At 32.8% G+C, this 12506-nt stretch overlaps 3 protein-coding genes across 8 annotated transcripts in view; 2 read left to right on the forward strand and 1 right to left on the reverse strand.

The window, feature by feature from the left end:
• LOC112452047 (phospholipase A1 member A-like) overlaps positions 1-4109 on the forward strand; it is a 6788-nt gene extending 2679 nt beyond the window's left edge. For 4 of the 6 annotated variants that reach the window (XM_025012055.1, XM_025012054.1, XM_025012056.1 and 1 more), the window contains exons 3-9: positions 166-243; positions 1006-1060; positions 1235-1380; positions 1446-1688; positions 2344-2544; positions 2632-2791; positions 3245-4109. In XM_025012055.1, the coding sequence (XP_024867823.1) occupies positions 166-243; positions 1006-1060; positions 1235-1380; positions 1446-1688; positions 2344-2544; positions 2632-2791; positions 3245-3323 (962 nt within the window). In that variant the 3' untranslated portion in view covers positions 3324-4109. The remainder of the gene's footprint in view (positions 1-165; positions 244-1005; positions 1061-1234; positions 1381-1445; positions 1689-2343; positions 2545-2631; positions 2792-3244) is intronic. The other 2 variants (XM_025012058.1, XM_025012057.1) reach the window with 1 other exon arrangement.
• Positions 4110-4304: 195 nt separating this feature from the next.
• LOC112452052 (putative odorant receptor 71a) lies at positions 4305-6323 on the forward strand. The gene is made up of 4 exons (XM_025012066.1): positions 4305-4552; positions 5046-5435; positions 5742-5946; positions 6067-6323. Exons 1-4 carry the CDS (start codon positions 4305-4307, stop codon positions 6244-6246), a joined length of 1023 nt encoding a protein of 340 aa, XP_024867834.1. The 3' UTR covers positions 6247-6323.
• A 151-nt stretch (positions 6324-6474) lies between these two features.
• The window catches only part of LOC112452053, an 8122-nt gene continuing 2090 nt past the window's right edge, over positions 6475-12506 (reverse strand). The window contains exon 6 of the mRNA XM_025012067.1: positions 6475-6741. Within this exon, the coding sequence (XP_024867835.1) occupies positions 6609-6741 (133 nt within the window). The 3' untranslated portion in view covers positions 6475-6608. The remainder of the gene's footprint in view (positions 6742-12506) is intronic.

Genomic DNA, 12506 nt, shown 5'->3' on the forward strand with positions numbered 1-12506 from the left:
TATATATATATGATTAAGAATTAAAATACAATTATTTTATTACACATCAATGATACCTCTTTTACTGAATTTCAAAGTTCTCAAGTAAATAGTATTTTAAGAAAATTCTTATATTACATTGAAGAAATATTTTATTACAAATTATTTTTCCTCTGTCTTGTTTAGATATAAGCAATGGACACAAGAAAAAGAAGTTGCAATTAATTAGAGAAGATGCTATTTTTGATCGGACTGGATCTTGTAGTATAATAATAATATTTTTATGCGAATTTTGTATACTTTTTCCAACTTATTGTTAGTAAACTGCACGTCGGTTATTTGTCGCGCGGTCTTAAAACACAGCTTTTTGTTATAGAACAGTAAATCCACATACAAAACGATAATATTTATATTGAAATTTTGATGCTAATAAGCATTAATTTTTTTTAATCATTGTAAAGATCCTGTTGAAAAAATGTCTCATATTTTTTCAGTTTCAAAGAATTGAGGCTTACAATGGAACAATCGGAATTGTCCCTCAATTTTGATAGACTTTGGATATGTTGTAGAGCATCAAAAAATATTAGACCCATATTTTTTTTAGCTGCTTATCTTAACGTTTAGGGGATGAAACAACTCCTCGAAAATAACGGACTTTTTTTATTTTTAGCGAATATCTCTTTTCGAAAATATAACGTATATCAAAAAATGTTTTATACAAAAATGTTATGGCTTTTTGTGCTCTTTACAATGTCGTACATTTACAATGTTACATTTTTCGAAAATGTCAAAAAATAAATAAGTTTTTCTTAAAAAAAAATCTTGGAAGAACATTCCAATTCGTATAAAAAAATCTAAAAAATGTTTAGCATTCTGAGAAAGTCCTAAAATTTTTATAGAAATTTTAATTAATAACATGAAAAATTCTGAGACATTTTTCTACCAGGGGATTTTGTTGGCGTCTTTACCGATTCGACCACTGAGAAATTTGATCACAAGAAGTTAGTCAAATCTATTTTTTCGTAGGCAGAGCGTCTGGCGAGGATGACTACGACAGCATTTTTCTACGTATTTATATTGGGTACTTATTTTTACACTCTCGATTTCTTTTATCACTTTTATCACTTGAAATTAAATTCTTGAGATAAAAGAAATCAATTGCATTTTTTGGAACGATATCTTCGTCGGCGCAAGATAAAATTAATTTCCGATAAATTTATTTTCAGTATTCATCCAAAATATTTATCTCTTTTAGGACCACTATGGACGAATATGCCGACTACCCGCTGGGGAATGCCAGCGCGATTACATCTCAAATAGACAACAGCAAGCCGACGGTGTTGTATATTCACGGCTACACGGAACATCTTGATAAAGAGAGCGTGCAAACAGTGGTGGAAGGTATATACTTTGACGACAAATAATGTGCATTACGAAAAGCATTTAAATTATTTTCATTTTTTCAGCTTACTTAAAGAGAAATGATCACAACGTTATCGCGGTGGATTACGGTAAATTAGCGAGCAACTCGTACCTAATAGTGACGATGAGTGCTCCTCGTATAGCAGATGCTGTCGCGACTGCTCTCGATGAGATGAAAAACTCGGGCTTTAATACGGAAAAATTGCACATTGTCTCACACTCCATGGGTAGCCAAATCTCCGGTTATATCGGCAGAAGAGTCAGCTTTCAAATTCCTAGAATTACAGGTGAAAGTCTAACCAATTTTTTTTATCAAAATTGATTTTATCTTGATTTTATTTCTGCTATATTTAGAACTGAAGTACCTTGAAATACTTTTGTGAATAACGAAAGATCTTAATAGTTATTTGTGTAACAAGTGCTGTAAGATGAAAATTCACGGGTGCGGAGTTGACGCACGAGTCGAAGGCGAGCGGGAATTTTCATTTTTACGCACAACTTGCACACCCTATTTTATGTTGCAAGTGCGTGGAAAGTGGTCTATCACGCACGCGTAGCGTGCGTAATGGGCCACTTTCCATGCACGTGTTACATAAAATACTTTGATAATTTTTGCCCCCTCTTTTTCCCCCTCAATTATTGGAGTAGGTCAGGGTCAAAACTTGAAAATTTCAGCGAGAATGCCTCATATATATACGAAAAAAATGATGTTGCATCAACCGCATTAGAGCTAATTGGAAATAATCTTGTTAATTTAAACGTCATGCTTTTGTTTTGATAAAATAAGTATTGTTTTCATTAATACTGTTATTGAATTAAAAAGATTATTTTCAATTAGCTCTAATGCTGTTGCTACAACATCATTTTTTTCTCTGTGTATAATCTCGATTAAAACATAAATACAAATGCCATATTTATATAAAGATACTTTTGTATATATAGGACTGGATCCGGCCGGCCCTCTTTTCCATCTTCTCCAGCCTAGTCTTTCGTCTTCCGATGCTCGTTTTGTGGATATCATACACACGGATTCTGGATTTTATGGTATCACCAAGACTACGGGCACAGTGGACTTTTTCCCAAACGGTGGTACACGCATACAACCCGGTTGTCCGCCACGCCCCAGATTTTTCAGCGAAGAGGGTATATATTTTTTCTCTCTAAGAACTTACAAATAAACTTATATACTTGCAGATTATATTTTTCACATCTCGATTTTGGTCGTTTCAGATTTCTGCAGTCACCATCGTTCCTGGAGATTCTATGCCGAGTCTCTGACCGATGAATCTACCTTCTTGGGCGTGCATTGTCCTTCGTTATCTGACTTTACCTACGGCGAATGCAATAATAATACACGGACCGTTATGGGATATGCCACTCCGACCAGTGTGTCAGTACAAAAATTCTGTATTTTAAAGAAATAATTTAAGAATAGATTGTTATTTTATAAAATTATATAATCTAGTAAAAAATTTTCTTAAAATTTACCATATAATTTTTCAAAACTTCTATAGATTTTATAACTTTTTAGAAAATTTCTCAGATTTTATATACAAATTGGAACACTTTTCAAAAATACAGAAAAAATTTACATCTTCCCTAGAATTCTTTGTTTATGTAAAATCTAAAATATTTTAACATTTTTTATTCTGTAATTTCCGAAAAAACTTATAAGATTTGAAGTTTAAAATAATTTTTTAGAAAAATAGATTTGCAAATTTTAAATATAGAAAATTCTTAAAAATATTATGAGGTATGAGAAATTTTTTAACCATTTTTCCCCTATTTTCAATCTTTTTGAAATGTATGATTACAAAATACTTACTTTTTTCTTTTTTTTCAGGCAGGGGACTGTCTATCTTACGACGAAGGATGAAAGTCCTTTCGGATTGGACGAGAAAGGAATTATGTCGACGAATTAGTTACGCCATGTTGAGAATTGCGATATAAAAATGATATCGCAAGATTTTCAGAAAAAAATTGTGAATTCTCTTACTAATACGAAAAAGAAAGAAAAAATTAGAGAGAGAATGTGTATCGGCCTCTGCAATGCGCATACTTTATACTACGTTTATTGTATATTATTGGATACTCGAAGACAACATTTCTTGCAATAACCGGATTGTCGTTATATTATTCCGCGAATGTCCAGACGTCTTCTGCTTTCCGACGCACACAATATAATAACGTCATCATTAATTCAATATCCAACTTGATGATATTGTCACATCACTACGGCTCTTGATATTTTTCTCGTAATTCGCATTTGTGTTAAAAATGCAAAGCTAATGGATATACAATATGGTCGTTTGAAGTTTCGAGAAGTATATATAATTATTATATATATAAAGTATATAAGATTAAGAAGTATTCCAACGTTGAGATCCGAGGCTCGCGTATATCGATCGCGACGATGACAGCGGGATAGCGAGCATATAGTAAATTTATGCTATAACGTACATTTTTAAATAAGGCGGAACAATCGTAATAACTGTGGCATGTCCCTTATAATAACATACGATAGTCTTTGTAGAATTGTATGTAATGTTTCATGAAACGATTAGAAAAAGAAAACTTATTTCTGCATGATGAATTATCTACCATGGAAGTTAAAGTAATTCCTAAGTGAGAGAGAGAAAGTAAGAATATAAAATGTACGATATAAAATGTCAAGAAATGGAAACTGTGCAATATAATAGCATTCTCAGAAGAAATATTGTCTCGCAAGAAATATTTTTATCGAGATACCTTAAGATCTTCGAGACCTTTCTTCGAACTCTTAACCGCGAACAATGCATACTCTTCCCTTGTCGTTCGCGCTATTGACGTACACCGGATACTGGCGACCCGTCGACTTGACATCCGTCAAGTATAATTGGGCGTACATCGTTTATTCTATCGCAATGAATTTTCTACTTTACTCGTTCACGTTTTGCGGCTTGGTCGACTGCTTCATAATCGAAGATCTCGAGACGTTCATCGAGAAATTCTCGCTGTTCTTATCGGTGCTCGGCGTCAGCTGCAAGGTGACGAATCTGACGCTACGTCGGGACGAGATTATCGATCTCACCGATATGCTGCTGAAGGACATCTGCGTACCCAGGGATGATCGCGAAATGGATATCCAGCGACGCTTCGATCGCAGTGCGAAGTGCGTATCGTGAAATTTAACTTTACAAGAACTATGTTTGAATTTTACATTATTATTTTTGAAACGATCTTTTTAAGCGAGACAAAAATCCAAGAGAACGATTGGAGATTCGGCAATCAATGACTAAATACTTATACAAATATTTATATAAGTATTAGGATCCAATAATTTCTATTTAAACAACACGTTCGCACGGCTCATGCTTCTCCAATCCCTGATGGTGAACAATTTTCTAAAAGTTTCTCATATTTTAGATTTATGAGAAAATCTGAATAAAATATGTTAAATTTCTCAGATACTTTTAAAATATTTTAGATTTTATTATTTTGTGCGTTTTGAAAAAATGTTTCAATTTGTATTAAAAAATCTGGGAAAATCTTAAAATCCTGAGAAAGTTTTAAAATTTGCATAAAAATTCTGTTTAATAATACGAAAAATTCTGAGACATTTTTCCACTAGGGATTTTCCCAATATTTCTCCATTGTTTCTTCAGGATAATCACCATATGTTGCGAGATACTCAACGAGTCGGCCGTCTTCTTCGCCACGGTCGCGCAATTCCAGTTCTTCATCAACACTCGGACCTTACCTCTGTCCAACTGGGTGCCCTACGACATCTCATCAACGGCCGCTTTCTGGGCGACTATGTTGCACCAGACCATCGGGTTGATGGTCTGTGCGAACGCCAGCGTCGCCCACGAGACACTCATCTCCGGTTTCATGATCCAGACTTGCGCCCAACTGGATATACTCTGCCATCGCGCTCGCACGTTGCCGGATTCGCTGCGGGAGGCCCGGAAATACAGTACCTCGGAGAACGATCTCAAAGCGCGAGAGCAGCGACTGATCCGCGAACTCGTTCATCATCATCGCTTCGTGTACAGGTGAAGATAAGAGCTTATTCGCGCGTGAAGAAAAGAAAATAAATATATCTATATATACACTAAGAAAAAATCCAAACAAATATTTATTAGGTGGTTCCTAATAGCATTATTTACTTATTTTTTACACATATTTATTTAGAATTAGATATTTTTATTTCAATTAAATAAAAATATTTAATTCTAAATAAATATGTGTAAAAAGTAAGTAAATAATGCTATTAGGAGCCACCTAATAAAATATTTTCTTGGATTAAAATATTTTTTTCTTAGTGTATTATTGAAAGGGATAATCATATAATGGTGCAGATTCGCGGAACGCATCAATGCGGTGTTCACCATAATGATTTTCGTGCAATTCACCATAAGCTCGACGGTGCTTTGTCTCAGCATCTACAAAATGTTGACGAAGAACTTGCTGAGCCTCGAGTTCGCGTGGAGCTCGTCGTACCTCGGTTGCATGCTTATGCAGATTTATTTGTACTGCTGGTTCGGTAACGAAGTGACACTAAAGGTCAGTCATTTAAAAAATCTTGAACTTTTAAAGCCGCTATCTTTTTTAGGAATGTTTAACTTACTTGAAGCCAGTTTAGTAAACTCTTTTTAAAATTAGTTTATTCTCAAATATACATAGAGCACTGAAATCGGGAGCGCTGTTTACGAGATGGATTGGCCGATGCTTCCTGCTGATTTAATGAAAACCCTTTTGATGATAATTACGCGAGCTAAGAGACCAATCAAGATAACTAGCGGACACATAGTTACTTTGTCCAACGAATCGTTTGTGAAGGTCCGTAAGATAATATCACGGTAATATTATAGCAATTGTAAAAACATTTTAAATAAATCCAGCAGTTTTAATTCTCATTTTTTCAGATTATCAAAATATCTTACTCGGTGTACAACGTTCTTATACAGAGGTCTTAGTACAAGTGAAAGCAAATTTTTTCTTCGATCTCGCGTTCTATATAAAGAAACCTGGTGGCCAACTATATTTATCTCCACGTGAATAATGAAAGTGAAAAAAAGTTTAAAAATCTGCAGTTATTTTTTTAAATATACTTATACGTATGTCTTTCGCATAAACCGAGGAGAGATATCTTCTGAGAATCATCTTTCTCTCGCACTCTCCTCACCGGCTCTGTACTCAACGTGACAGCAACAACTCGCGAGAAGTCAGAAGTAATCACGGATAATCTCGCCAGTTTTGGAAATGGCAGTGAGATCGCGGTAAATGTGTTTCTGCTTGCACATCGCGACGTATCCCTCACCGGGTACGTCGATTACCTGGCACTTAGCGTTCTCCTCTCTGAAAATGGAACAATGTTGTGCGATATTTCTCGTAACATTTTATACTTGCTCCCGTCCTACGATCTATATATTCTGTATACTTATTCTATAATTTTTTTTATTCGTATTGTATATGAATGTTAAGGACTGGAAAATTCTTTATATATATATTAAAGAACTGTAAAACTCTGATTTATATATATAGTGTTTTTTCTTCAATCACGAGCAAGCTTCGATTCATAAATCCTGAGAAAACTTCGGCTCCTACGACTGGAGGATGTACAGCCACACGTCATCCTTGTTTACGGCCGTTTTTGGATGAATCAATTTCTCCTGGAATTTTATGTCGTTTTTTAACGACAATTTTAGAACTTTACATTAATACATATTACATGCAATAATAGATCACAGTTTAAAGATAATTTTTACCATAGACAGACAAAGTGGAGTCTCTTGGTCGTCTATTTTCGGCGTAAGGTTGCTCTCCTTCTATTTAATGAAAGAGAAAATTCTGGATTAAAATCTCCCTCTAGTTTTAAGAGTAAACGATAATTTATAGGTCTATACTAACAAAGTCCTCAGACGCGTAATATAGCAGGCTGGAATTCGCGGCGAGCATCCGGTTCAAAAATTCCTGAGGATAATTTGGGACGTCCTCGCAATAAGTTTGTCTCCTTCGATCGCAGTGTGTCACTCCTGCGTAATTATCGTCGCCGTTTCTCACTTGCCATACGTCCGAAAATCCAAAACGATCCTCGCTCGCATGTATATCGTTATCTATACAGATGTATCTACTAAAATGTTATATTTTAAGATCGCAAGAATATAGATATTATAAATAATTTCTGAGGTATAAATTATGTGACTTAAGATGAATTTTGAATTAATTAATTTTGAACGGAATACAATCGCGTCAAATGTCTAAAATACTGCTTTTAGATCTCATATGTCACCTTTATTAGGGTTGTAATACGATTCCTTGGGCATTTCGTACGAAGCGGTCGTTGGTTTCAATCCGCCATTAACGTGATTATTGTAATACTGTTTGTAAGACTTATGACCGTGAAAACGACTCCCCAGAATAATCTAAAATGGAAAAATGCGGTTCTTTAATGCTTCATTTTTCTCCAGCGTGTTCTTAATTCTCCTTTATCGGTGCAATATTCTATATCTCGATAATGTCGCGATTAATAACTTCAAAATCGCATTTTATTTTTTAGAAAAGAAAAACAATTGATTACATATGATTTATCTCGAACGGGATCACTCAATATTACATATTGCTGAGATTGATTTTTTCGGCAATCGCCGCTCATCTAATTGCGCCCTGTGTTTCGCTTGTATCGCATTAGGTATTCTCTCTTCATTTTTATTTAACTTATTCGATATTATAAATTCAATTCCATTAATTGATACTAAAACAGATATAAAATCTGCTATTGAACACTGTTAAACACTACTGTAATAATTTTTTTCTTAACGCGCAGACTGCACTTTCAAATTTCTGATGAAATCGACTCGAATGATCCAAGAAAAATGTTATGTACCGGTAAGATGAGGAGGGCCTGCGTTAGAAGCACTACAGCAAATTTTCCTCTTATTATTAAAAACCACTTCTCTTCTCTTCAATCACTCGTGCGATGTAATATACGCGATTTACGCAATGTAACGAGCGAAGTATAGCTGTGTAAAGTGTCAATGCTCCGAAGCACACGGTGACTGCGCAGTTTGTGAGCTTTAAGCAGCTCTTCGTGGATTACTTAAACCGATTTAGGTACACGACGACTTCCGACCAGACCGCAAACTGATGTTAGTTTTGCCTTATCGGCAGGCATTATTATCAGCTTCTGAAGCTTAATCTGCAATCATCAATCGCGTCACCGGTCGTTTGCATTTTTTTTTGCGACGATATAGATTAGCTAGCTTATCGTAGGATATATATAGGAAAGCTGATCCAACAAATCTGGCGAGAATACTGTACTCATCGAAATCGACAATTTAAACGAAATTCACATTGTTGAAATTAAAGATTGGTGAATACTGAATTTCTTAATAGATTTTCATTTTTTTTCCCGTGCCACTCAATCGTGTCCTTCCAGGAAAGCCTGCTGATATAATCTTATCTCATTGCCAGTAGATTACTAGTATTATCTGTTATTTTATATTATCGAAATGTCATTTATGTTATTTAAAGTATTTAAACAGTTAGGGTAACCCCGATATTTACGCCGCGCGAGGATTTACACCGCAAAAGTCAGAAAAAATAGAAGGAATGAAGGTATTTGCTCGCAATTACTCTGTTTTGTGCCTTTATGCCACATTAGTATTGTGTTGTAATTTCAGTCCTTTTTACTGTTAATATTAACGAAACCGTCGTGAGTCAAGGGGATGCTGTAGTGGCATGCAGTACTGGCAGTAAATTACCGACATTTTTTTGAACTCACAAAACTTTGAATTAGTTTTACGGAATTGAAAAAACTTTTTTACAGAATTAAAGTACGCACAAAAACGAAGGGCTCTGCAGTCGACTTTACATCAAAAACAAAAAAAAAAATAAAAAAATTATAGTTTTGTTATCGATTTCTGATGCGGTCGACTCGTGACAACATTTGCTGCACATAAAAATTTAGACTTTGTATACATATAAAATAAGTATACGGCGCCATCGGAATTACAAAAAAGAAACAAAAAAAAAAAAAAGAACAATGTTGTGTTTTCAGAAATGAGCCTAGAAGCTTTAGTATAAGAGAAAAATGTATCTGAAAATCTCATATGTATGTATGCGTGCGGAGTAATATTACGTGTAGCGAGAGATGGTGCAGCAATCGAACAAGGACAGATGTCATTTCGTTAGATAAAGACAGATATAGAGAAAACAAAATTAAAAATGTTGACATTATCGACATCGAGGAAGTTCGGCCGTCACTCCAGCATCCCCTTAAATCGATTTTTCTATAATGTAGTAAGTAGCGCGATCATATATTACGACTATGTAAAATAATTACTGTAGGGAATGCAAAAGATTTAATTAGTTATTTCATGATACATAAGTGTGTAGAGGGATCCCATATAGCATGAAATATTCCATGAATGTTCTATAAATATTCTTTAGAATATTCATGAATTTTCTATAAATGTGCAAAGAACGTGTAATGTCCCGCTTTGAATGTCCTTAGAAATTTCTGTAAATATTCTCGAATAATCTACAAATGTTTTATAAATATTTCCCCATAATCCATAATTTTTTTATATATGCAAAATATATTTTTAAAACATTTATAGATTATTTTAGGAACATTAAAAATGGGATATCGCATATTCTGTATACATTTAATATTCACCCGACATAAAAAAAATTATTTATTTCGAAATTTTATTACTATTTTTTAACTAAATTTCTTAAGATGCAGTCTATAATTATAAATATTTTCTCGTATTTGAAAAACACATTTACCTTCGTGGGATTCGAACTCGGGACCTCGGGACCTCTGCATCGTGAGCCAACTGCCTTACGTGGTAGACTACTTTTTAATTTAATGTAAGCGTTATATATAGTCTACATATGTCATAACCAGCGCAAATATATAATTTTTCAAAATCATCTTAAGAAACAAATTCAGTTTAAAAAGAGTAATAAAATTTTGAATTGGATATATAATATAATATTTCTTAATGTCGGGTGAATGCTTGAAATATGCATAACATATTGTAGATACTTCAAGAAAATCACGAAATTTTCTATAAATATTGCAGAAAAATTTCTAAAAAGTTTTTATTATATGTATATATATATAATGCTTTCCAGAATATTTATATAATGTTCCAAAAAAATGTTTATAGATTATTTTAAAAATATTCTATTAATATTCTGAATATTTTATGTTCATTGCAATGTTCACAGATTATTATTGAAATATTTATAGCAATTCTAGAAAAGTTTTTCAGAATATTCATACCACATGCTATAAATGTTTAAGAATATTAACAAAATGTTCCGTAAATATTCCGAATATTCTACATTTGTTAAAATATTTATAAAACATTCTATAAATTTTTTAAATGTACTATATTTATTAGAATATTTGCAGAATATTCTATGCATATTCCGAATAGACATTTCATGGAATATTTATAGAACTTCTACAGAATATTCTGAATAACCCGTGGAATATTAAAATATTTATAGATTGTTTATAGCACATTTCTTGCATATTTCGTGCTGTATGGGATAGTGAAGGATGGAATATGGAATACAGCAAAATACAAGTGCATAGTGCTCTTGTATTCTTTGTTTAGCTTGATATCTTATATATTCCACCTGTTTAGGATATTTGGCATTTTTAGCGTGCAGGATTTGTGCCATAGTATAAACACTCTGTAAAAATCGAAATCTCCTAATATGTTTTTTTCCTTTTTTTTTTGGATCATATAACAATAACCTTTAATGCATTTATCGTTTGTCTATTTTCTTTTTAAAATTTTTCAGTTTTATAATTTGTTTATTGTTCTTACATCTTAATAAACTTTTTACACACATTTTATAACTTATTATGATATTTTATATTGTCTTATTTATAAACATTACTTGTCATTTTTTATAAGGCGTATATTCTACCTATGAATACCATTTATTCCACCCCTATGGGATAAATGGCAAATAGGATATATGACAAAAATGCAAAGGTCTCTAAAAGTTTATTTTTGTTAAATACGAAGAATAAATATTTTATATTTCTATTTTTTTTATAGTAGACGTAGACAGTATAAAGTTTTTCTTGGTATAATTTATTTGCCTTAAACATATTAAATAGTACTCAATAAATTAAGTTTTCTTTAGGTCCGGCGTATATATAGGAGTTACCCTATATGTTATTTAAAGTATTTAAACAGTTATAAGAATGCAGATTTAATTTACAATTAGTTTTGCAATCTGCCATTATATTCCGTTAAACTTGTATCACACTACGGATAGGGATTGAAATTGGATTAAAATTTAACTAATAAAAATAAAAAGAATTAATCTCAAGTTTAGTAAACTTTGATCTGATCAGTCAAATATTAATCTAATCTCAATCCTTATTCGTAGTCTGATACGGACTTTAGCAGATCCTGTTATAAGTCTGCTGGTACTCTGCCGACTTTGTAACAGACACTTTGCAAAATGTATTTTCGAAAGATTTGGCCGTCTATCTCTTCACACATGAGCTTTTGTGCCCGTAACCGTTAAGAAAAAGCCTTTTCGAGATTTATGCTTTCAAGGGATTAGGATCCACGCACTAAGTAATGACACTTTGTACTTTAGAGTATACTTATACACCATGAAATTCCAAAGCGATCTGCCGATCTTGTCGTTACTTATATATTAATTAATCGGGAAAGAAGAACCGGGATTATAGTGACCCTAGCCGGAGTTACGTATCATGCTCCATTTCTAAATCATCTTTTGAATTGTCTTTTACTTACTTGGTTTTAATTACGATTCTCTTTGCAATAATTTATCTTTCCTTTTATTCTTTTAGTAATTATTTAATCTTTCATAAACTGTTTTTCTTTTCTTATTTAATATTTCTTAATTTTTTTCAAGGTTTCTCAATGTATTAATTAATATTTCTTAACGTTTTAATACTTTTTTCACAGTGTTTTAATGTTAAGAAATCGATCGGGTTACGACAGATCTCGCAGCATTTTTCCTTACACATGGAAAGAATAATAATATTATATTTCAGTATTGGTCTCATTGAAAATAATTTTGGTAATTTAATAACAAATAGTGAAACAAATAAT

The sequence above is a fragment of the Temnothorax curvispinosus genome, unplaced genomic scaffold (genome assembly GCF_003070985.1).
Source record: "Temnothorax curvispinosus isolate PA1 unplaced genomic scaffold, ASM307098v1 QBEX01002901.1, whole genome shotgun sequence".
NCBI lineage: Eukaryota > Metazoa > Arthropoda > Insecta > Hymenoptera > Formicidae > Temnothorax > Temnothorax curvispinosus.

Coding starts and splice junctions, on each gene's coding strand:
- LOC112452052 (XM_025012066.1), top strand. CDS start 4,305: ATGAATTTTCTACTTTACTCGTTCACGTTTTGCGGCTTGGTCGACTGC. Junction 5,436..5,741: donor CATCATCGCTTCGTGTACAG/GTGAAGATAAGA, acceptor ATAATGGTGCAG/ATTCGCGGAACGCATCAATG. Junction 5,947..6,066: donor GTAACGAAGTGACACTAAAG/GTCAGTCATTTA, acceptor AAATATACATAG/AGCACTGAAATCGGGAGCGC.